The sequence below is a fragment of the Temnothorax nylanderi genome, unplaced genomic scaffold (assembly GCF_030848795.1).
Source record: "Temnothorax nylanderi isolate EJ_2023f unplaced genomic scaffold, tnyl_v1.0 TNYL_tig0251_pilon, whole genome shotgun sequence".
Classification (NCBI taxonomy): Eukaryota; Metazoa; Arthropoda; class Insecta; order Hymenoptera; family Formicidae; genus Temnothorax; species Temnothorax nylanderi.
The window spans coordinates 80,871-106,047 of NW_027249313.1; the positions used below are offsets into that span (position 1 = coordinate 80,871).

General features: G+C 39.4%; 6 protein-coding genes across 13 annotated transcripts in view; 2 read left to right on the top strand and 4 right to left on the bottom strand.

Moving 5' to 3' along the window:
* LOC139779935 (alpha-tubulin N-acetyltransferase) overlaps window positions 1-8,266 on the top strand; it is a 77,962-nt gene extending 69,696 nt beyond the window's left edge. Inside the window, exons 8-9 of one of the 3 annotated variants that reach the window (XM_071718462.1) lie at window positions 2,711-3,025; window positions 7,982-8,122. In XM_071718462.1, the coding sequence (XP_071574563.1) occupies window positions 2,711-2,999 (289 nt within the window). In that variant the 3' untranslated portion in view covers window positions 3,000-3,025; window positions 7,982-8,122. Of the gene's footprint in view, window positions 1-2,710; window positions 7,925-7,981 lie in introns of those variants that run through there. The other 2 variants (XM_071718461.1, XM_071718463.1) reach the window with 2 other exon arrangements.
* LOC139779936 (uncharacterized) lies at window positions 8,072-11,605 on the top strand. 3 transcript variants are annotated; one of them, XM_071718464.1, is made up of 9 exons: window positions 8,095-8,200; window positions 8,483-8,518; window positions 8,627-8,775; window positions 9,272-9,328; window positions 9,554-9,613; window positions 9,758-9,835; window positions 9,923-10,182; window positions 10,272-10,461; window positions 10,791-11,605. In XM_071718464.1, the coding sequence occupies exons 3-9, from the start codon at window positions 8,682-8,684 to the stop codon at window positions 10,925-10,927; spliced, it is 876 nt and encodes a 291-aa protein (XP_071574565.1). In that variant the 5' UTR covers window positions 8,095-8,200; window positions 8,483-8,518; window positions 8,627-8,681; the 3' UTR covers window positions 10,928-11,605. The 3 variants fall into 3 exon arrangements, with proteins under 3 accessions (XP_071574566.1, XP_071574565.1, XP_071574567.1); XM_071718465.1 differs by lacking the exon at window positions 8,483-8,518 and having other exon boundaries at window positions 8,072-8,200; XM_071718466.1 differs by lacking the exon at window positions 9,272-9,328.
* A 399-nt stretch (window positions 11,606-12,004) lies between these two features.
* LOC139779934 (putative nuclease HARBI1) lies at window positions 12,005-24,978 on the bottom strand. 4 transcript variants are annotated; one of them, XM_071718460.1, is made up of 6 exons: window positions 14,415-14,900; window positions 14,101-14,260; window positions 13,599-13,806; window positions 13,242-13,382; window positions 12,786-13,053; window positions 12,005-12,601 (listed from the first exon to the last, which is right to left on the bottom strand). In XM_071718460.1, exons 3-6 carry the CDS (start codon window positions 13,784-13,786, stop codon window positions 12,074-12,076), a joined length of 1,125 nt encoding a protein of 374 aa, XP_071574561.1. In that variant the 5' UTR covers window positions 13,787-13,806; window positions 14,101-14,260; window positions 14,415-14,900; the 3' UTR covers window positions 12,005-12,073. The 4 variants fall into 4 exon arrangements, with proteins under 4 accessions (XP_071574561.1, XP_071574559.1, XP_071574558.1 ...); XM_071718458.1 differs by having other exon boundaries at window positions 13,599-13,851; window positions 14,439-14,896; XM_071718457.1 differs by having other exon boundaries at window positions 13,599-13,851; window positions 14,415-14,896.
* On the bottom strand, window positions 17,076-17,783 carry LOC139779951 (uncharacterized). The gene has a single exon (XM_071718480.1). It carries the CDS (start codon window positions 17,781-17,783, stop codon window positions 17,076-17,078), a length of 708 nt encoding a protein of 235 aa, XP_071574581.1.
* Window positions 17,787-19,079, bottom strand: LOC139779952 (uncharacterized). The gene has a single exon (XM_071718481.1). The coding sequence runs from the start codon at window positions 19,077-19,079 to the stop codon at window positions 17,787-17,789; it is 1,293 nt and encodes a 430-aa protein (XP_071574582.1).
* LOC139779953 (uncharacterized) lies at window positions 19,777-20,944 on the bottom strand. Its single transcript, XM_071718482.1, has 2 exons — window positions 20,940-20,944; window positions 19,777-20,887 (listed from the first exon to the last, which is right to left on the bottom strand). Exons 1-2 carry the CDS (start codon window positions 20,942-20,944, stop codon window positions 19,777-19,779), a joined length of 1,116 nt encoding a protein of 371 aa, XP_071574583.1.
* Window positions 24,979-25,177: the final 199 nt, after the last annotated feature.

A 25,177-nucleotide genomic window follows, 5' to 3' on the forward strand; every position in this document is an offset into this window, starting at 1 on the left:
CTCCCCAAATTTCTGTTTTCGATTCGTGAAGGTGAAGAGGGAGTAATAATTTTGGGAGAGGTGCCCCTCCCCGAAACGCAATTCAAGCTTCGATTTCAGCTCTGCGTATTCTAGGTTTTCAACGTCCTCGACCGAGTTCAGAATCGAACGCGCTTTTCCCCTTAAACAACAAAAGGCCAATGCGATGGTCCTTGACGTGTCGCTCCAATGATTTGCGCGAGCGATAATCTCGAATTGGGAGAAAAACTCCCGCAACGGGACCGATCCGTCATGAACGTCGGGCTTAAGTTTATACCCGAGCTCCGCGCGCACGTCGTTTACGCCCGTAATCGCGCCCCGCGCCCCCGTACTCTCTCGCGCGTCGCTCACTCCCGAATTCGCGGCATAGGCCGTGGGGTCCGCGCGCACGTCACTCGCCCCCGGTAGCGCCAGGTAGCGCGAAATGCGTCCCTGAATCCCCGGACGCTCTATTATTGGAGGGACTTAGCTGTTGGCGGAGGAGTAGTAGCTCCTCGTCCCGACGTTGTAGCTCCGCTGTAAAAACTGTCTCCCTCTGCGCCTGCTCCTCGCGCATCGCCCGCATCTCCTGAAGAACCGCTTGGAGGGTCTCGGCTTGCGTCGTGGCCTGTGGTAGGGTCTCGTCCCGCGTTCTCTTTCTCGAGGGGGCCGCAGACGAAGCCATCTCGCTCGTCTCTCTGCTCGTCTCAATGAACGCTCGTCCTATCCCGGACGAGCCCCCAAAATGTTGCACTCCGGCGGCTTCCGCACACTCACTCCGCACTCCCGCACTCGCTCGCGCGTTCACTCGCGACCCACGGAATAAGGGAACACAGGTTTAGCAAAGAAAGGATGGTTTATTGCGTACGTTTACAATTGCGGAGCGCGAACCGAAACGTCCGCTCGAGTTTCAGTTAGAAGGAAATCTAACAGCCGGGCTGTATCAACAACTCATAGCAACGCCCATTGCTAAGGACGCTCCGCGGCGGAAAATACCGGGCGAAGCTGACGAACTCAGCGCGAATGCAACATTATTATTCGCTTTCTTTTATTATTTTATAATAATAAAAGTATGAAGGTAAAGTCATAGAAAAGTCATAGAATACTTCACGAAATATTTTATATTTTATATTAAAAATATTATAACAAAATTTTAAATATCTCAGGAAATTCTTAACGAAAGAAGGCTTTATTATAGTGTTTTGAAAACGTCTCAACAAGATCTACAACTTTTATTTCAAAGAAAAAGTCAAGTTCTATTTAAGAAATTAGTCGCCTTTAAAATTTCTTGAAAACGACGATATCTATGATATGACTCTTATCGGAATCATGTGTCCCCCTTTAAACCATACAACTTTTATCTGAAACATTTTTCCGTATCTTTCATATTTTTTGAGATATTTTTCTGCGTCGATTAAAATAACTCATCCTATAAAAATTTAATTTGACTCAGAGCCACCGCACAAGATTCTCGTATGGTTACGTAGCGTAACATAACGTGAGCCAACGCACAAGAAACGTATTGGTTACGGCCGTTACGACGTTATACGTTTCTTGTGCGTTGATCTACGTTACGTTATTATGCGAGAGCTTGTGCGGAGGCTCTAACCGATACATTTCTTGTGCGTTGACTCACGTTACGTTACGCTACGTGACCATACGAGAGTCTTGTGCGGTGGCTCTCAATCTACCATCACGCTAGTAACACGCGCTGCCGCCACGCGGCGTACTTTCTCGTAATTAAAAATCATCACGCGTTCAATATAAGAGGCGAGCCTGCGAGATGCTGCAAAATCTCTCATGCCTATGGGTTTTTTGCAAATTTTCCCATATCTTATATTTTGGAACTAAGCTCACTTCCAATTTCAGATCTTTTTATGTTTTTTCGGTATATTATCTCACATGTTATATGCAGGTTTGGCTTGTCCTGGGTACTGCAGCAGTTAATCCATTGGAAGAAAAAAAAGCTGCAAAATGCTTAAACCTTGATATTGTTTGCTGCGGATCAGTTTAAGTCGCCTTAATCCTTATATCTCACGTAGCACAGTGCAGGAGGCAACAAACATAATTTTATTAATTTAATCTAACATAATAAGTACATATACCGTGCACATTCTATCCTTAGTTCTATATTGGTACTTGTGATGTTCTTGGTATTTACTGCGAAATATTCTCAGTATATACTACGAACAGTACGAACTAGAAGAAGGCGGACATAGAAATCTTCTCAGTATGTCCACAGTAAATCGTAGTACGTATCTCGAATGTTTTGAGAATATACGCAATATATACGAGAATATACTGCTGCGATATCCTTCGAACGTTCTCAGTATAATCTACATGTGCTGTATGGGGTGTAGAACGACTACACGTGTCATGTGTACCCGTGTATTTTAAAACACGTTTCTGACCGGGAGCTCTAATAGAAACAATAAAAACTGGCACGTATGTACGCGAAAATTACATTTTGTCTGTAAAACAGATGACTTCAGCATCGCCTCTTTCAATTGTTTCTTTTAATTTATAACTAATAAAACAATCGAGCGCGCTCTTATGTGTTTATAAATTCCTCTTCGAATTTTTTCCTTAGTTTTACCGATATACGAAAGAAAATTCTCACAGACAGAGAGACGTGCGATTGTATGTCGCTGCTGATCGCATATCGTTTGCTTGCGTCACCTATCGCGACTTGACGGGCAAGTTGATTTTTCAGCAACAACGGTGACAGCGCGTCGCCGCCACCACCGCTGAAGCTAGAACGACCACGTTCGTTGAGCCTCTACTCCGAGGATGAGCAGAAACAGCGTAGCCTTGAGATGACTACCGTCCCGACGCCTGTCGTGCCAGACAATCAAACCAAGCCCTTCGTCCCTGTTCTGCTGGAGGCCGAGAAAATGGAGAAGAACGTGAAACCGTCGCCATCGTGCGGCCAGGAAGTGGCCGCCGGCACCAATCAACACGGCCATTTGGATCTCAAGTTCTACCATTCACCTTTGTGGTGAAACGACCCTGACACTTAGGCTGACACGTAGTTATCTTCTTCATCATTATTATTATTATTATTATGTTTTCTTGGAGGAGCTTAGGACGGAGCGGATCAATCTGGGGTTAACACTAAACTTGATTTTCCTTCCCAGATAGCACAGGTAATCGTTATGAACTCAAAAAGGATTCACCTTTTTAAATTCTTTATGAATTCGCGTAATTTATTCGAAATAAACTCAAAAAGAATTCATAAGAGGGAATTCTTCGACCAAACTGACGTTTAATCGTAATATTACATTAATCCATATCGTAATATTAAATTATTCTTGACGTTTCGACACTCGTTTTGTGTCCTTATCAAGAGTTAACTATCTATCTCATACTAGAAAGAGTTTGACTCCGTCCTTCGACTCGGAACGACGCTTTTTACATGTCTCCGTTCCGGTTATATTAATTTGGTGCTACATCGCACGATAAGGATGGACGGCGGCTCCTTCATATTGAAATTTTGACAAAGTGTTAAACTTCAAGGAAAATTTGTTGTGCGACTAATTTCTAGTATGAGATAGATAGTTAACTCTTGATAAGGACACAAAACAAGTGTCGAAACGTCGAGAATAATTTAATATTACGATATGGATTAATGTAATATTACGATTAAACGTCAGTTTTGTCAAAGAATTCCCTCTTATTAATTTTCACTGACGAAGAGTCAAAAAGAATTCCTTTTCACATTTCATATTTGAAAAAAAAAAACTGTGAGCGCTAGTAACGCGCGCTACCCCTTACGGAAAGAAACTACAGCGGATTACAGAAAATTATATTACAGGAACTACATAAAAGTATTACACAAAATTACAGACTGAAGTATTGTAATATACTGTAATATTTTCGTACTATACGCTCGGATTACAGGAAAATATTACAGGATTACAGGACTACAAGATTGCAGTCCTCTTAATACTAGAGGACACTGATTTCCGATATTCACCCGGCATAAAAAAAAATTATTTTTTTCTTAGTTTTATTACTTTTTTATAACTAAATTTGTTTCTTAAGATGCAGTCTATGATTATAAATATTTTCTTGTATTTGAAAAACACACCTTGGTGGGATTCGAACTCGGGACCTCGGGACCTCTGGATCGTGAGCCAACTGCCTTACGTGGTAGACTACTTCTTAATTTGATGTAAGTGTTATATATAGTCTACATATGTCATAACCAGCACAAATATATAATTTTTCAAAAATCATCTTAAGAAACAAATTCAGTTTAAAAAGAGTAATAAAATTTTAAATTGGATATATGATATAATATTTCTTAAAGTCGGGTGAATGTCAGAAACCAGTGCCGGCTCATTATGAAATTACTTATAAAATATGAAATTAAAAAATAATAAAATGTGGTTAAAAAGTGATACATTAAATCTAATAAATTTCAAACAATATTTATAGAAATAATTTATATATATACAGCTGCATTGAAGTAAAAGTATACTATATATGGAGGTGGAGGGGTAAAAACCACAGTGGTGTAACTCAAATTTTTAAAAATATTTTCTCGTGTGTATAGATGCAATCTGTACAATATATAAATTGCATCTATGCACACGAGAAAATATTTTTAAAAATTTGACTTACACCACTGTGGTTTTTACCCCTCCATATATGATAAGACTCGCTATTTCAAATTTTATGGATTACTGGTAGCATTACGTTTAATACACATGTGTAGTAGTGTATTACACATTTTGTAGATTACATGTGTAGTCTACTACACAAGTCACTTACCACACGTGTAGTATATTACACATATAATGGATTACACGTGTAGTCTACTACACAACCCAGGTAGCAAGCACTCGTCATTTTGACGTCAAATGACGTCAAAAGACGTCAAAATGACAGACTTTTGACGTCAATTGACGTCAAAATGACGAGTCTTGCTACCTGGGAAGTCACTTACCACACGTGTAGTATATTACATATATAGTGGATTACACGTGTAGTGGATTTCACCCTTCATGATTAGACGTGTATTCCATATTACAGGGATTTCACGCACTAAGTAATTACAGCGTGTAATAACTACAGATTATTGTGTTCCTTTCTGTGATAACTACAGGTGGTCCTGTAGTAACTACACAAGTGTAATATTTACTGGCTGTAGTTTCTTTCCGTAAGGGACCACCACGTGGCTATAATATACATGCATCAGTACCTTCTCGTAAGCAAAAATCCTCATGCGCTAAGATAAAAGGAGAGTTTGTGAGATACTCGGCGCTCAAGCTAAATGTTTTTTTTTTGTACTTCCTATCTATTTCATTCTGGAATAAAACTGCGTTCCAATTTTCAAAATCTCTTATTGTTCTCGATCGCTATATTAAATACGATTTATGCAGGTTTAACTTGTTTGGGAACTGCACCTAAACTTATTGGAACTATATATGGTAAAAATATACATTAACTTAGCCACCTCTGATGATCTTGACCTTGACATATGTTGTCAAGGACATGTCGACCCTGAGTAACTTTTCCTTAAAACTTAATCGTCGCTCATTGCTTATTTAAAAGTTATGAACAAAAAAGTTTGAAAGCTATACGAAATGTCAATATATACTAAGGGAAGTAATTTATTGCTGATATGTGTATATAGACAGTACACATATAAGCGGGAGTGGGTGGGGATGGACCTTAATTTTTTATTTAAAAATTTGAAAAGGAGTAAATTACATTTCTTTTGTTTCTGTAATTGCTGTATCAAACGCAATATCATCATGTAATGGATACAGTAATAGTATATAATATGTTATTTTTTCAGTGCTGAGAGAAGTATTTTGCTGATATGTGTGTATAGACAGTCTACATGTATATGCTTGTATCAGCAAATTATTTCTCTTAGCACTGACACAAACTTGTCTCAAACTTTTTTTGTTCATAACTTTTAGATAAACAACGAGCGACGGCTAATTGTAAGACTTTATCAAGGTCACTCAGGAGGATGACCTCTATAATATATGTTAAGGTCAAAGTCATCGCAGGCTAAGTTAATGTATATTTTTACCTAGAAATGAATTCCTCGAACTTTGAGTCTTTTAGAGCAGATGGTACGGAAAAAGAATTTATTTCATAATTCGGGAATTCAAAGAATTCTTTTTCAATTCTCTTTGCTATCTGGGTTCCTTATCTCTGTGTATGTTGATAGAATTGTGAATCTAGGAGAAAAAAGTACATATATAATAGTCGCTACTCACAGTTGAAGCACTGCGATTTGTAGACGATTTTTATAACTTTCTTTTCTTTTCATATCTTTGAATATAGCAGAAGCGTTTCTCTAATTCCTTTCGTTGGAAAACCGTTATAGCGACGTGTCGTAAATGCGGAATCTGACGCAAAAATAAATCAATGTCCACGTTAAAGAATCGCATTATTTATTGTCTTACTTCGTTATTTTGTCATTTTAATACGAAAAATAGATCTATCTTGCAGGAAAAGAATCTAAAAAATTTATAATATAAAGTGACTGGAGAGAAAAATTATCCTACATTTCATGATTTGCGTTCGAAAATTAAGAAATCGTTTTTATAAAATAAATAATCCACTTTTTTTTAATAATTCATCCATGCATTTATTCATACATATATCAGAAGCGAATGAATTGTATACGTATATACATATATTATATATACATTATATATATACATATATACCTATTCAAGAATTAACTTAATAAGTACGTATCATGTGCACAAAAAGCTGACGATTACCGGAATAATGAAAACTAATCAACTGTATTGTCTATTTGTAAAACAATATTGCAAAAAATTTTAGAATATTGTGTGGAAAGCTCTCAGTATATGCATCAATTTCTGCTTTTGAGAGACAATAGTTATCATGGATTGTATTGAAAAAGTGTAGAAACTGTACGAAGCTACACGGAAAAAAGTAATGTTGTATTAACAGCATTAGTCTCATTGAAAATAATATTGTTAATGTCAATAATAAATAATATTAGTAAAACAAATAACATTTTATTAAAACAAGAGCATGACGTATTTTGTTTCATTAATATTTTTGATCATTTTCAATTAAACTGCTGTTAGCTAAAATGTTGTTAGTAAACCATTTTTTCCGTGTAGCCAAACGAACTTCACTAAATGAACCTATATTTGCGCCAAAAAGTATTAAACCGCGCGCATTGTAATTACGTGTAATTATATTTATATATATATATTTATATAGTCCGGCGATCATATTCGTGGGTTTATCGTTACATCTATTAACAACCCAGATAGCACGTACCATGTCTGAAATCGGGACATAAGACGTCTTAATGACGTCTTTAAGACATTTTATGTCCCGATTTTAGACATGTGTGCTATCTGATGGTAAGATACCTATACTGTTTTGTAAACGGAGACCACATCACAACCTAATAAAATTATAGACACAAAAATATGTAGGAATAATGCGACGTTGAGGAATTTTCTTATGGATTGTTTTGGAACACAAGTCCTGTTGCAGACCTCTTTCTTGTGAAACTTGGCATCTGCATTTCCTGTGTGCGCGTCATGTGTATGTGTTTTCCGGCAATCTTGATAAATATATTTTTTCACATCCATCAGTAATAATTTTATAAATTGTGTATCAATACTTTATTTAATTGTATTTAGTAACGAGGAGAAAACGAAAAACGATCGCAGCTCTCCCTGCAGTATTTTACTTCGAATTTGGCGACCATTTACCAAAATAATACACACACGTAATGCATATAGAAAGAAAGAAAGCCGCTTGTACATTCGTACGCGAATTTGTGTAGACACTTTAGAGATGCATGACAATTACAGTTTAGATCACATATTGGAATGTAGAACCCATACAGCACATGATATCATTCGAATATTCTGTACTCGTACTGTAAATATACGTACCGTATATAATATACTTCGAACATTTCTATAACATCTCTAGTAGTATATTATTTCTCATAAATTCTCAGGACGTACTTGTATAGGGTGCGTTCGGGGAGCTCGCTACCGCGCTACCAACGCAAACGCTACCAAGACTGTTCGCGGAGCCAATAGCGCGATAGCTCCCCGAACAGCAAATAGCGTGCGTTGCACAGGCGCCAAAACAAAAACCGCGGTGGAACTTGCCGTTTGCCGAGCTGCATTCCACTATATTCATCTGTATACGTCCGTTAATATTTCTGGTTTCTGTAAGTATAATTGTTAAGTTTGGCATAGAAAAAATATATTATTTGGATAATTGTGAACAAAAGTCATCCAGTTAACCTTAACTACGTTTACGCGAGCGTTACTTCTGTAGTAACTTATGATAATTCCTTCGCGTAAACGAGATTTTCCTTCGCGTAAACGGGATTTTGTAGTAACTTACGATAATTTACTCCGCGTAAACGAGTAAATTACCGTAAGTTACTACAGAAGTAACGCTCGCGTAAACGTAGTACTTGTTGAGTAAGATCCTTTCCTGTTTGCAGCTAATCTGTATACGTCCGTTAATATTTCTGGTTTCTGTAAGTATAATTGTTAAATTTGGCATAGAAAAAATATATTATCTGGATAATTGTGAACAGAAAGTCATCCAGTTAACCTTGTTGAGTAAGATCCTTTCCTGTTTGCAGCAAACTCGTTCGGGAAATATTGTTTATCAGCGTCTAATTGCGGGTTCTGTTGGTCATGGATCGTATAAAACTATGTATTTATGATGAAGATACACAAGAAACGTTTACATTATTACTTACTTCACAGGAGTTTAAAAGAGCGCAAAACGGTAAGTTCAAAGTACTGGATAAAGCAGGTCAATATTTACACTTTTATTTTAACTGTTGCAAAGTTTCGACTTATTTTTTCGTTTTATTTTCATTACAACGGACACTGAATGTTACATAATTAAGTAAGAGCATTGATAAATGTTAGAAAAAAGGGTGAATAACAGTTTACTTGAAGATTTATCTTTATAACTAACTTTTTGGCTTATTTTTATAACTATTTTATTTATTATACTTCTACGTGTGCATCTTGAACTATTTTTTACTTTGTGTAGTCTTTGTTTTGTTTGTGATGCATATCAGGGCTATTGTTTTTCTTGTGCTACATTTTTTTTCCATGTATAATACTGTTATAATCATATAATAGTCATATAATCCTATAACTAATGTTTTCATTTTAATTGTTTCTTTCATCCTTTTCTTTTCATTATTACATGTTTACATTTGTCTCTTTTTTCACTATTTGCTTAATACGTTTTAATTTTTACTTGCATTTAGATATGGCTTATAGGACAGATTTACTTAATTATGCACGGAATGAGAGGTATGGTAGTGGTGAGTTATTAATAACAAATCTATATGCTTGGCAACAATTTTTCTTATCCTGGCACATGTGACATAAATAATATTATATATGATACGTACATAGTTTATATAAAAACATAATAAAATATTATACATAATATTATAATATATTATTGTATATAATTATAATAATATTAATACATTGGTACATTTCTTGTCTTAACTTTTTAAAGTTATTTATATATTTTTTTTTAGGAACCGAAAATATACTTACCCCCTGCGTTTCAAATACGGTTTCTTCAATCGAAACATCAGGTTTGTTTAATTTGTTCTTCTTCCTAATTACTTCCTAATTAATGGTTTAATTTATTATATGATTATATTTATATTTATATATTTATATATAATTTATATATAATTTATATATAATTAATGTTTTAAAAAGCGTTTTTTTTTAAGGAGAAATGCATTCTTTTGCATCAGTAACAACTAATGAAGAGGATGCACGCACAATGGAGGATGAAGAATCGATGGAGGGTAAGTAAATTTCAGATATTGTTTGTAATCTTTTTATACATGCATAATACATAAAATATATATTAAATATCTTTATTTGCCGAACAGGTGGTTTTACGAGATGGAGTCATGAAGCGATTTTGCTTTTATTAGAAGCATACAGACAGCGGGAACGAGCCATGTATTCGGGCAAAATCACTCACAAAAAGGCATGGGAAGAAATTGCTGAAGTATTAAACAACGAAGGATACATTGTAACAGCCAAACAATGTACGACCAGAGTAAATACTATGAAAAGAACATACAAGAATGTGAAGGATCACAACAATAAATCTGGAAATAATAAACGAACGTGGAAATATTATGATGTTAGTATACGATGTATACATGTATAAAATAGTGACACTATCTTTTTTATTTCGACGAAAGTTAATAATATTGTGCATAAACTGTTCAGGTGATGGAGAATCTTCTCGGTGAAAAGCCGTATATGACACCAATGTCAACTATTTCGTCTACTGGCGCAGAAACACACAAAGCAGCAAATACAAGCTTGTCTATTGCTTTAGAAACAGAAGCACTAGAAAATACAAGCTTCTGCAGTTCTTCTGACGATCAATCTTCCAAATTCAATGTTAGAGGGTCTCGTAAGTCAGCATACATTTGCATTATGATTGAAATTAAGAATTACTTGTAGTAATTTGATACAAAACTCGATGCTTACTACTACGGCCATTGTAGACTATGTATAATACTCTAATCCAAGTTATAGTAAAGCTAGTTCTACATTAGTTGCAAACAGTCGGTTGCGACTTGCGATAATTAATGAGCATCGCGTTACATATATAAAGCTCATCAACGCTCATTGGCAATCTCAAATCGCAACTAATTACTTGCGATTAATGTAAAACCAGCTTTAAAGACACGTCTTCTTTAGATGCACAGCTTAAAAAAATATTTTTATGTATATTTGCAGGTAAACGAAAGGGTGATGCAACGATGGACCAAAAAACTATGGAAGAAAATAAGGAGAGAAGACATAAGGAAAGGCTACAATCAAATGAAAAAATAATGAACAAGTTGGATCAACTACTCGAAAGACTATCACGTTAAAATGCGACGTTACTCTGCACACGATGGTGACACAACACGATCCTGGAATCGCTGACGTCCTCTGTTAATACATAGCCTACGAAGTTGTCTCCAACGCTTTTGGGCCAAACACATTCGCTGATTAATAATTTTTTTTATCTCCAACGCTTTTGGGCCAAACACATTCGCTGATTAATAATTTTTTTTATTTTGCTACATTACTATTTATATAAAAACAAATTAGATTTATATTTTGTGTTTTGTTTTTTATGTTTGTTTACATATTTCTTGTAATTAATATTTCTTACCATATATGTAGTAGGAAATGTGTATTACAACAAATATGTTACTTTACGTATATAATACGTAAAGATAAAGCTTTATAAGAAAGTTACAATATTTAAGGAAGAGATTTTTAAAGAATATATAATAGTTATTTTGATGACTTAGAAATATGTGATACAGAAAGGAGTCTTTGGCAGATGTGTATGTAACACGTGTCGCGTTCTACGAATATTTCTATAAAATATGCTCACTGAGTTGCTTGTCTTTTATTATAAAAAATTTCTTATACTATTGCGCGTTGTTTATTATGATACATATATATTATCTTTCGCATACCATGCTTGTTTCAGGCAATACTGTATAATGGTATAATTTGCAATTGATATCTAATAAAAAAAAGAATTGTAAATAAAACGAATGATTTTTTTTACTTGTGCGTAAATGTAACGGACAGAAAGCAGATAAGTTAGATATTTTATAAATGTTATATGAAATGAAGTAATAATTATGAAAGTAAAATATAGAATCAATTATAATCAGTATTCTCATTATTCTATAAATTTATTTGTGGTTCTAGTGGGTTGTAGAACAGTTGTATTAAATTAAACTTTACATGAGTGCAATAGAAAACAATAAGAAAAAGAAGCAAGATACTAAACTAGTAACAAGTGTAGTGAGGGAGCCAATTGACGTTTTAAAATTAGATGAGAAATGGAAAGGTAAGCTATGTATACTTAGCAGACTAGCTTTGTCCGAATTCTACAAAGTCATATATGTATATACATTGGTATGTACAGTTTAATATTATAAAAGTTGTATTTAAACCATTTATTTTGAAAACAGAGTAACTGAAGTTTACAAATAATATACATATATAAGTACTTATACATGTCTCATTCTTAACGTTTGGCATATACGATCTCTTTTGGCAACAGCTGCTCCAGGAAGAGGAACATTTTCATCCGCTACATTTGCTTCTTCGCCTTCGTCCACATTTATTTCAATATCTAATTCATCACTTCTCATCAGACAAATATTGTGTAATATGCAACATGCAAGAATGTGCATAGGGATTAGATCAACTCGATCCATTGCAAGTGTGGTTAAAAGACATCGGAATCTTCCTTTCAATATCCCAAATGCTCTCTCTATAGCAATTCTTGCTGAAGATTGACAAAAGTTGTAATTTCGTTGTCTTTCGGTTAGGTGACCATTGTCTCGATACGGTACAAGTAAATTTTCATGCAGCTTATATGCTTGATCGCCGACTAAATGGCTATCTTGAGGAAATTTCGTTTCATCTCCCAAGTAATGTTGAACTTCAGACTGGCGAAACACACGCTGATCATGGACAGATCCGACATGTCCAATATAGCAGTGAGTAAATTGACACTTATGGTCACAAATAGCCTACACAGTAAAAAAAAGAAATTCTAGTTTAAATTTTCGCAATTCCTTGATATCGTTAGTATGAAAGGCCACATCATGGAACAGTATTATGCCGACGTTTCGTTAACATTTAGCCATTCACATAAAAAATATATAATTACATAAAATTTGATAACAAACAATTGGAATAAAACACTAAACGTACCTGAATTTGGATGGAGTGACGACCTTTTCGATTTATGTAACAATGAGGATTCTTTTTCGGAGCTGGAATGGTAATATGGCTTCCATCGATGGCACCAATTATTTTTGGAAAACTACTCGTGTTTCGAAATCCCTCCCAAACTTCATGTACTCGTTCTCCCGTAGGCCATTTAATAATGACGGGTGCAAGATCAACAAGTGCCTTAACAACTCTTCTTGTTATGTACAGTGCAGTACTTCTACCAACATTAAAACGTTCACAAATAGACCTAAACATAAAAAAACGCATGTAAAAAATTACATAGCAAACTTAACAAGGGTTACATTTGCGACAAAATAGCTTTCTATGTACCAATGACATTTATACATAAAGAATGAAATCCTTCATACAGTATAAAAATAAAAGTGTTAATATTTATTTTATTGAACACTATCATTGCAATATATGAACACTTACCTAAATGAATCTGGAGTAGAGAGTCGCCATAATGCCAAAAGGAACTGTGTGCGTGGAGAGATCATTGGTGTTCCAAATGTTGTCCTTTGTAGTTTGTGCTCTATACAAGATAGAACATAAGCACAGGTTTCAGGAACCATCCTGAAATCACACATTATGCATATACATAAATACAATATTTCTATTTTAGTAACATTATTAAAAATTACATAACTACAAATAATTACAAAATATGACTTGTATATATGTTACACACACACACACACACGCACGCACGCACGCACGCACGTACAAATACATACACACGCGCATGCACACACAAAATAACTCCGTATAAAAAAAATTAGTAAATTATACCTGAAGTGGGCTTTAAATTGCTCTCTTGTTAATGCTGGTATTATTTGCTCAACATAATTTTCAATTCTAGCAACATTTCTTCTTGGATTCCTTATTACTTGTACTTCTTCTTCATCACTTTCAGATGAATAAATTAAATTACGCAGTACCAGCACTGCTGCTGCGACTATTACTTCTTCTTCTTCCATTTTCTTAGGTTCGGTTATTACTAATTTTAGATAATAAAACGTAATTCAATGACTTACAAACACAACTGCAAATAGACCAAAAATCCATGTTAAGAATAACGAAATTTCGCATTTATATTATGTTTATGATAAAACTATTACTACGTTTACGCGAGCGTTATTTCTGTAGTAACTTACGATAATTCCTTCGCGTAAACGGGATTTTGTAGTAACTTACGATAATTTACTCCGCGTAAACGGGTGAATTATCATAAGTTACTACAAAAGTAGCGCTCGCGTAAACGTAGTAAAAATGTCGCATATACAAAACTTACAAGTATACAGGAAGCAGAAATATTAACGCTCGAACATACAGGAATGTGACTCGGCAAAGAGTAGAACACGAAACGACGCTAGTTAATATTTTGCCGGAAAACTTCGACCAGCAAAACCGCAATTTGAAGATTTCTTCAGTAAACAATATTCTCGAGTTAGCTGCAAACAGTAAAAAATATAAGTCAACGGTTAGCAGGATGGCATTTATGTTCACAATTATTTATATTGTATTAATGTATGATTTCCATGCAAAGTATACGTAACAGAGCAGAAATAAAGTGCGATTCGGTAAAAACTGCACTTCAATCCTAACCTGATTTGTATGTTGTATACATACATGCGGTCACCATGCGTTCGGGGAGACACCACCAACGCTATCAACGCTTAACGCTATTCGTGCACTACCTCTCTGGCAAGAGCGTTGGTAGCACGAATTATGACGTCAAAACGCTACCGACAGTGACGTCACGATGGCGTTGGTTGGATTGGTAGCGTGCTCCCCGAACACCGATAGTGCCGAATAGCGCTAATAGCGAGCTCCCCGAACGCACCCGTAATATATCACAATAATATATTATTTTTCGTAAATTCTCAGGACGTACTTGTAATATCTCACAGTAGTATATTATTTTTCACAACACCTCCACGGAAAGTCCGACTTTCCATGCCTGTAGAGAGGGGCGAAAGTGGCCAATTTCATGCCAGGGCTTACTTTCCTCCCTAGGGAGGAAAATTGGTACTTTCTGCCCCGTATAGCGGGCAGAAAGTAAAGTAATGGGAAACACAAAATCGAGGAAATAATCCGATCTTCCAATTTGAAAATTGTAATGTAAATATTAAATTTACTAACTAATAAAACTTTTTCTTTGTAAAAATTATATTAATTTTAATAAATAATTACTATTTCAAAAATTACTTGTATTAAAAGTACTGATTTGGAATTGTTTTTTCTTTATAATAATATCACTAAATAATGAGATAACTAATTATACCTATTTACATAATATCCCTAAATAAAATCCCAAATCAATCAGATTTAGTGCAATAATTAAAATTATTTATATCCGACTGTGATCGGCGCGCAGTAATAAATTGGAATATATATGTACATATATGTATTATAATAATACATATACACAGAAATTAATATTGAGCTGCCTATAAGATCTAAGCTTAGACCGAAAACGGTTTGTATCTTATTCGAAAATTATTTATATTTTTTTTTGAAATTTTATTATCATTTTAATTTCGTGTTGTGTGGGGGGCGTCGCCCCCCCCCCACACCCCCCACCAGGGGCCTCGCCCCTGCGTCACTCTATTTTTCTCTTTCTATTTAACGATACACGCGTATAAACTGTACGAATGGAACACCAAACGCACACACTCTACAGGCATTCAAAAGTCGAACATTTCCATAAAGGTGTTGTGAAAAATATCGTGTGCACCTCGGGTCGAAAGCTTTTTCAGACTCATGTGATTTGCCGCCCTAGCCTTCGGCTCGGGTGGCAAACTTCACACTCGTTTGAAAAACGCTACTTTCTCTCCTTGGTGCACAATATATTATTTCGTAAATTCTCGTATACTACTCAGAATGTAGAGTGAGTAATTTTAATAGACGCAAGCAAATATTTCGAAAAATATGAAAAAATGTTTTGGACAAAAGTTATATGGTCTAAAGGAGGACATATGATTCTGATATGAGTCATGTCGTAGATGTCATCGTTTTCAAGAAATTTTAAAGGCGACTAATTTCTTAAAGTGAACTTGATTTTTTCCTTGAAATAAAAGTTGTAGATCTCGTTGAGACGATTTCAAAACACTATAATAAAGTTATCTTTCTTCTCGTTAAGAATTTTCTGAGATATTTAAAATTTTGTCATAATTTTTTTAATATAAAATATGAATATAAATATCTCGTAAAGTATTCACTTTTCGATGATTTTAACTTTATACTTATATACGTAGAATAATGAAAGGAATCGATTGTTGTAAAAAAAAACAGAAAAAAATATTTAAAAACATTTAATTGCATTTCCCATACAGCACAAAATGTTTTCAACAAATTTTTCTCAATATTTCTATAAAAATATTGCAAGAAACATTTTAAAATGGTTTTAGGAATATTTTAAAATAGTCTAAAAACCTTTTGTCGTAACATTTTTAAGAATCTTTTAAAAATATTTATAAAAATGTTCTTCTTTATCACCCAGACAATTTTTTCGTAAATATTTGAAATATATTTTTGAAATATTAATTTAAATCTACATATTTATTGTTTTATAATCTTGTTCCAAAATATTTAAAAAATATTTTAAATTTATTTATTATTGGGTTTATAATCCTGTTCGCGAAATCGCTGATATTTCCCGACGATGGAAGCGGGATGAGAAGGACGTGCGTGGAGGGTGTCAACGAATTATTTCTTTTGTTTAATGTAACTCAGACCACAGTCTGAGCCGTCTTTAATGCGTCAAAATATGTACAATCTGACCTGAGAAACGATGAGCGGTGTATAAATGAGAAGTCTTTGATGCGCGAGACAATTATATGAATTGCCTCGCACGTGGTGATTCGCCCGTGAGCCGTTGAGACACGTGGCGGTCGGCACTCGCGCACGTGTGAGCCTGAGTCGTCGTATTGATGTACCAGAGCTGGTGAGCGGTCTCTTTACACGTTAGCAAAGTATCTCGGCAGCTTCAATCACTGCGATGGGCACTTTGTCCGTATTTCCACTCGAGAAACGCACAGAGCACACATCGTACGTCTACTCACAGCGCGGACATGTTTTTCTCTACTCCGCGAGAGAGAAGTTGGCGATAAGCGCGCCCGTGCTTGCGCAAGCTGCCGCGTTGATCCGGCCTGTCGATACCCGATCGATGCTGCCATCTGATGAGATGGCGCAACGCGATAGCGGAATCTCGAACATTCCGCCCGCCATCAGCAACCTTGTTGATGATTCCTTACTCTTGATCCTTTATCCTGATGAAATGGGTAATATGGCAAGCTTGGCAATTGGCCGGGTGAGCATCGTGGTGGCCGTCTTAAGGGTGACCACCCTAGTAAGTCCATCCTTTCCGGGGTGCAAAGCCGTTACTCTTGCGAGTGGCCATTTGCACGGTGGAGAGCGTTCGTCGGTGAGCAGCACGATCGAACCCACCTTGATGTTGTTGTTAGGATGATGCCACTTGGATATCGCCTGCTGGCGTTGCAGATAATGCGCCGACCACTGCGCCCAAAAATGTTGAACATGCTGCTGGATGAGCTGCCACCGAGATAGTCGCGAGGTTGGCAGGTCGATCAGAGATGGCTCGGGTATGGTAGTGAGTGGACCTCCAATGAGAAAATGACCTGGGGTGAGCGCTGAGACGTCTTCAGGGTCGTCGCTCAACGGTTCCAAAGGCCTTGAGTTGAGAATGGCTTCTATTTGCGTAAGCAACGTTGTTAGTTCTTCCGTCGTGAGTAGAGTCTCCCCGATGGTCCGTCTCAAATGAAACTTCACGGACTTTACAACCGCCTCCCACTTGCCCTTCATGTGTGGAGCGCCTGGTGGGTTGAACTCCCATCTTGTGCCGTCAAGTTGCAAAACTTGAGCAATCCGTTGATGTTCTTGAGCGCCTTGGACGAACATTTTTTTGAGCGCGGCGTCTGCTCCAATGAAAGTTGTCCCGCAGTCCGAGTACATGGTCTAAGCAATTCCCCTTCTCGCTGAAAATCTTCGGAAGGCTGCTATGAATCCTTCTGATGAGTAGTCACTGACTACTTCGAGGTGAATTGCGGAGGTGAAGAAGCAGACGAACACACAGATCCATCCCTTGTATGTTTTGGCACCTCGTCCCTTCCATGTCTTGATGGTGAGCGGTCCGGCATAGTCGACTCCTGTATGAGCAAACGGACGTGACGGCGTAACCCGAGAGAGAGGTAGTTGGCCCATCAGTTGATAAGCACGGATCCCCCTCTGCCGAGCACACACGACACACCGTAAGATATGAGACTTCACCGGAGCCCGTCCGCCGATGATCCAATATTGTTGCCTGACATGAGCCAATGTCAGCTGTGTTCCTCCATGTAGAGTACGCAAATGGGCGTGGGCGATGATTAAAGTTGAGAACCGTGAGTGGCGAGGTAGAATCGCCTGATGTTTGTTGTCTTGAGCTAGTGCTGATTGGTTGAGGCGGCCGCCAACTCGGATAACCCCTTGAGCGTCTATGTACGCAGTCAATCGACTGAATGCGTGAGTAGGTGGTAGTCTCGAATTGGCCGTGAGCATCTTGATCTCATGCGTGAAGTATGCCGCTTGAGTAGCCTTAATCCAGAATAGTCTGGCCTTCTCCAAAGCTGAGTGCAAGTCCAGTGACTTGGCTCGGCGCTTTCTCAAGAGAGAGATAAACCTGAAACAGAGAGCTGTTACTTTCAATAATTTATTGAGGGTTGAGTACCTATATATGAGGTCCCAGTAGTAGTCCGACTGAGATGCCGCTGCATGTAGCGCAATGCCAGGACGGGCCTCACTGCAGCTCAACTCGTCCGACAGCGCGGGTTGTGATGGCCATGCTTCAGGTGTGAGTATCCACGGTGGTCCCGTCCACCATAATGAGTGGCTTTGAAGTTGAGAAGTAGTCAATCCTCGTGATGCGCAATCGGCTGGATTGGATGTACCAGGTACGTATCTCCAGTGTGCCTTTGCAGTGAGATCTTGAATCTGAGAAACTCGGTTTCTCACAAAATCCTTCCAGCGCGATGCATAAGATTTGATCCACGTGAGTGTCACAACAGAGTCCGTCCACAAGTGAATTGCTGTAACGTTCAACTTCAAGGTGGCTTGAACGTATCGCATGAGCCTTGAGAGCAGCAGTGCTGCGGTGAGTTCAAGTCTCGGGATGGTGAGCCGTTTGAGCGGTGCTACCTTAGTTTTGGAGCACACCAATGAAATCGTGGCGCCGTTAGAGCTGCGGACGGTGATATATACGACTGCAGCCATTGCTAGTTGAGAAGCATCAGAAAAGCCGTGAAATTCCACTGACGAGGTACTCCATGTGTTATACCATCGAGGTATTGAGATTCTGCTTAAGCTGGTGAGTTCTTTTCTGATGGTGAGCCACCGTGATGAGAGCTGGGATGGCAGTGGTTCATCCCATCGGAGCTTATGAAGCCTTGATCACTACTGGTGATGCAAAGCCTAGTGGATCGAATATCTGAGCCACTTCAGACAAAACGAGGCGTTTGGTGAAATGATTGGTGTGCGATGAGATCCTTGTTGAGAATGTGAAGGAATCTTCGTAAGGAAGCCATTTTAATTCGAGGATTTTGGTTGTGCAATCGTCAAATGCAATTTGTGAGCCCTGGTCCTTTTCTGCTTGAACCGCAGTGAGCACATCTTGATGAGTCGCGTGTCACTTTGATAATGGAAAACCGCCCGCCATGCACAAATTCTTCAGTTGCACTGCAATTTCTTTTACCTGCTGAACTGTGTCGGCGCCTCCAAAAGTGTCGTCAACATATCGACCCTCAGTGAGTGGCGGCACTGCAAGGGGAAACTTATGGCCTTCATCCTTCACCAGTTGCAGCAGTGTTCGCACTGCTAAGAACGGGGCACCCTTGGTACCATACGTGACCGTTGTTAGATAATTTTCCACTTCCTTGAGTTGTTTGTCGATCCAGAGGACCCGTTGTAAATTTCAGTCATCCTTATGTACGTTGATTTGCCTGTACATTTTGGTGATGTCAGTTGCCACTAAATGCCGAAACTGTCGAATCCAGAGCAAAACGTCTGTGACGTCTAAATGCAACTTGGCTCCCGTGTACATGAGATCATTAAGTGAGCGACCGGAAGTAGATGCACTCGAGCCATTAAACACCACACGTAATTTGGTGGTTGCACTGTCTGGTTTGAGCACGCCGTGATGTGGCAAGTAATATTGCGCGTGCTGGCTGGAAACGGGTGAAGCCTCCGTCATGTGATTGAGCTCTCGATATTCTGTCATGAACTGATGATACAGGCGTCGATAGTTGTCATCTCGTGCGAATCTTCTTAGTAAGCCCTGCAGGCATCGATGCGCAGTGTGATACGAATCCCCAAGAGTATCAGGTGATGATTTTAACGGAAGTCGAACCGTGTATCGACCTGTTGAGTCCCGCGAAACAGTGCTCTTGTAATATTCTTCACATCTTTGCTCGTCAGGCGTAAGATCATGAGTATTACTTGCAGGCACTTCTTCTTGTGTCCAGAATTTCGCCAGCAACTCGTCGAGAGCATCTTCTCTCTCCTGAATCGAGGCATGATGCACTGCAGCAGATGCCGATGATGATGTGTCGACAGGTCCGAGGACGAGCCATCCAAAAATTGAGAGCTGCGCAATTGGCATCAATGGATCTTGTTTGATGATGTTGGACTTGATGATCTGCCCATATGAATCAGCTCCAATGATGATATCCACTGGCCGTGGCGTGAGGAAATCTGGATCGGCCAAGGTTAACTTGGTGAGATGCGGCCATTCCTGTGGTGCAGCGTTGAATGATGGCAAGATGTTGGTTAACGTCTGCAGAATGTGAGCTTGAATGATGACGTCTGATCTTGAGTGAAGTGAGCGGAGCTGGAGTGAGGCAACTCCTCGAGTTTGAGTTGACTTTTCGCTCCCAATTCCAGTAATGATGATGACAGAATGATGACGAGGAATGTTGAGCTGCCGAATGAGTGATTCAGAAACGAAGGTGAGTTCTGAACCTGAATCGATGAGAAGCCGTACGCCTGAGTAGTCACAAATGAATTTATCTGAGCCAGGGCCGTAGCTAATAATGTTGAGTGTGATGAGCGGGCCGAAGAGAAGTGAGCGACGATTGCACCATCTTCCTATTGAGCTGACGCAGCTGAGCTGGTGCTCGGCTTCGCTGATGAGTTCGCCTGATGAGCTTCATGCAGCATCGTGTGGTGTCGGTTGGTGCACTTCTTGCACCCCCGTGAGCTCTTACATGAGCGGACGTTGTGGCGGCCGAGGCAATTGAAACAGAGCCTCCGTGAGATGACGAGTTTCTGTCGGTCGACCGGTGAGAGATCCCTGAATTTGGTGCACGTCACAACGAAATGCGTGCCGTTGCAGCAGTCACACGGGTACACAGTGGAGCCGTCTGATGGTTCCGTGCGGGCCGGTTGAACTGCCGCATGTTGAGCTGTCGCCGAACGCCTGGATGTTGGGGCGACCGTGCTCCCTGAGCTGGCCGTGGACTCTATCCTCTCGAGTGCTCGTGCTCGAGAGGTGAGAAACCGCTCGAGCTGCTCGAATCGCGGATATTCGCGCGTGGCTCCAAGGGACGTCTCCCACTGCTCCTTCGTCTGGCGATCCAGCTGCCTAGACAGCTGGTACACCAGGATGCAGTCCCCCAGATCTTGTGAGACGTCCAAGGCTTGCAGGCCCTTGATTTCTTCCTTGAAGGTGTTGAGCAACTTGTCCAGTGCTGCGGCGTTCCTTTGCACCGGTATTGAGCTGACAAGGAGCTGGTCAAGGTATGACTGGATGAGCAGGCGCTTGTTCTCGTATCGATCGACGAGCATTTCCCAGGATGGTTTGAGCGAGTCGGCGGTGAGAGGCAGTCCGGAAATGAGCTGAGCAGGTGGGCCTTCCAATGAGAGCCGCAGATAGTGGAGTTTCTCCACGTCAGTGATTTGTCGGCTATCATAGATAACGGCCTTGAATAGGTCGCGATACGTGGGCCATGCAGCGTAATCGCCCTTGAAGGACGGGATGTTTATGTCCGGCAGTCTCTGTTGAGACTGTGAGGGCTGCGCCGGTTCAAGCGCCGCCTTCGGAGCAAGCCTCTCCGCTAATGCGCCCTTAAGCTTCGCCAGAGAGCGACGAGCCGCCATGCACTCTTGCGCCTCCACGGCGAAGGCGTTCTTGGAGAAGTACTCATGAGCGATGAGCGCCGCCGGCCATGAGACCTCGAAATAGGCGTGTTCCTTAAGGAACGCCTTGTGCACTTCCTCGAGCTGGATCGAGATCTGGAGGATTTCATCCACCGATGTGTCATCCGCGGTAGGTGGCAACGTCTGGCTAATGGCCCGCACCGTCGCGATGCGGTTCATCTGCGTCTGCACCTTCAGCGTGAGCTCCGCGGACAGCCGCACCGGTGAGGCCTGACGCTCTGACGTGCGCTTGTCGCCCGGCAGTTCGAGCAATGGCGGGGTCTTTCCGCCCGTCCCGGTTTTGGCGGGATCCGTCATGATGAGTCGTCCCTGAGCTGCGCACGATGAGAAACCTGAGAAACGTCGAGGAACGTGTGAGAAATGCTGCACGAGACGAGAACGTTCGAGAAACGGGAGAGAAAGGCGCTATGCGAAGCGAGAGTCATGTATTGAGCACGTGATAATGTTTATATGACACTCGCGAGAGCGCGTGAACATCTTTGTATAACACTCGCGAGCGCGCGTGAGAATGTCTATACTTCACTCGCGAAGGCGCGATAATGTCTACGTGGCACTTCGCGAAAGGCATGCCCTTTTCACATGATCTGTGTCTGAGTTACACCATAAGTTCCACGCATCCGGCTCGAAGGACCAAATGTTCGCGAAATCGCTGATATTTCCCGACGATGGAAGCGGGATGAGAAGGACGTGCGTGGAGGGTGTCAACGAATTATTTCTTTTGTTTAATGTAACTCAGACCACAGTCTGAGCCGTCTTTAATGCGTCAAAATATGTACAATCTGACCTGAGAAACGATGAGCGGTGTATAAATGAGAAGTCTTTGATGCGCGAGACAATTATATGAATTGCCTCGCTCGTGGTGATTCGCCCGTGAGCCGTTGAGACACGTGGCGGTCGGCACTCGCGCACGTGTGAGCCTGAGTCGTCGTGTTGATGTACCAGAGCTGGTGAGCGGTCTCTTTACACGTTAGCAAAGTATCTCGGCAGCTTCAATCACTGCGATGGGCACTTTGTCCGTATTTCCACTCGAGAAACGCACAGAGCACACATCGTACGTCTACTCACAGCGCGGACATGTTTTTCTCTACTCCGCGAGGGAAAAGTTGGCGATGAGCGCGCCCGTGCTTGCGCAAGCTGCCGCGTTGATCCGGCCTGTCGATACCCGATCGATGCTGCCATCTGATGAGATGGCGCAACGCGATAGCGGAATCTCGAACAAATCCTTTTTTTCAATTATTTTTAAAATATTATAAAATATTCTTAATTAAGAAAGATGCATAGTAGCGCATCTTTCTGTGCTAGTTCGAAATGACGCCGCTAGGCGGCGCATAATGGTAAGACTAACTCGTAAGTAAATTTCAGTTGGGGGCTAATATAAGCAGGCCTCCAGGGAAGCAAAAGCATGACATCTGCGAGACATATCTTTGACAGGAATACAACGCAAGGCTCACCCAACACTGCTGCGATGATATAGATATATGTATAAAATAATATTTTACAAAGTAAGATATAAAAATATATATTTTTCAAATTCTACTTTCCTTCGCTGAATACTTTAACATGAAATAGTGACAGTTGACGTAGTTCTACGGTGTTTGCGGCACAGTTGTTACTGTGCCCGTTTTTTTAACTCATAAATTTTTCTCTATAAGAAATTTCTCAAATTATTAGCATATAATGAATTGGCTTCCTTCTAGGAAACTTTATAAGCTAAATAAAATGATGTGGAAGCAATATGCAAGTTTTTAACTTGCAAATTTGTGTTTGTTCAAAATCGGTACATTAATGAAAAATTAAACCCACGCCACAGTGGGCCAGGAAACTGAAAAAGTGGCCAAAATACTAGAAATGTTCCAATTATTATAAAATATGATAGTTCAAGGTTTTTGGGGTTGCTGAATTCGAATCCGTACTCAAAATTCAAAAATTCAAAATGGCGGATCCAATATGGCGGACGAAATTGCTAAAAAGGCTCCAATTGTGTAGCAAGTTGATACTAAAAGGTTTTCGAGGTTGCTGAATTCGAATCCGTACTCAAAATTCAGAAATTCGAAATGACGGATCCAATATGGCGGACGAAATTGCTAAAAATGCTCCGATTGTGTAGCAAGTTGATACTAAAAGGTTTTCGAGGTTGCTGAATTCGAATCCGTACTCAAAATTCAGAAATTTAAAATGGCGGATCCAATATGGTACCTACACAATAAAAAGATATGATTATGTAATTAAAACGCCTGCAGTTTGCCTACAAAATCTGTAGTTTCCGGGGCCTACCACGAGGAGGTTACAGTGCGATTTCAGACCCCTTAATTACCGTATCGGTAATTCGGGGTGCTTTATTAAAATGAGTCCCCTCGCCTCTCATTGTATTCGAGGTGCTTTGTTAAAGCGAGTCCTCTCGCCTCTCACTGTATTCGGGGTGCTTTCTGAGTAAGTCCCCTCGCCTCTCACGTTATTTAAAAAAACCTTCAGAAATCAATGCACAGTGGGGCAGGAGATTCAGTTCTGTGCGTGGCCAAAAGTAACAAACCCACTTAAAATGTACAAAATTATAATTATAACTATATATATATAGTTTTTTGGATTGCTGATTCCAATTCTGAAGTCAAAATTTCAAAATGGCGAACCTAATATGGCTGAGGATTATTTTTAAAAATTATTGGATATATTCTAAACGTGGCATATAGGGGTTTTCGAGGATGCGGATGCTAAAAACGAATATGTATTAAATATTCTAAAATGGCTAATCCAATATGGCGAACAATTATTTCGACTTTGCGGGATTAAAAATTTTTTAATTCAACATGAAACATTTAGTATGTATGTATGTGTATTTATTGTGTTTCCCCACAGGGTTTACAAGGCGTTTTATTTTTTTATGAGAAACGTTCCCAAACCTCTTACACAGACATCAAAAACAAAACGAATACAAATCAATCTCAACATCAGAATCAAAAGCCTCTTACAAACAACAATCTTAAAGTCAAAACTCGAATCATAAATCAAAGTATCTCTTCCTCGTGTTCCTCTTCCTCTTCCTTCTCCTCCGCTCTTGAACCGGCCCCATCCTTTGGCCCCCCCTCTTCTCAACTCCCTCCCCCCTGATCCGTCCCCGCTCCTCCCGCCTACCTCTTACTCACCTTTCTTCCTATGTCCCT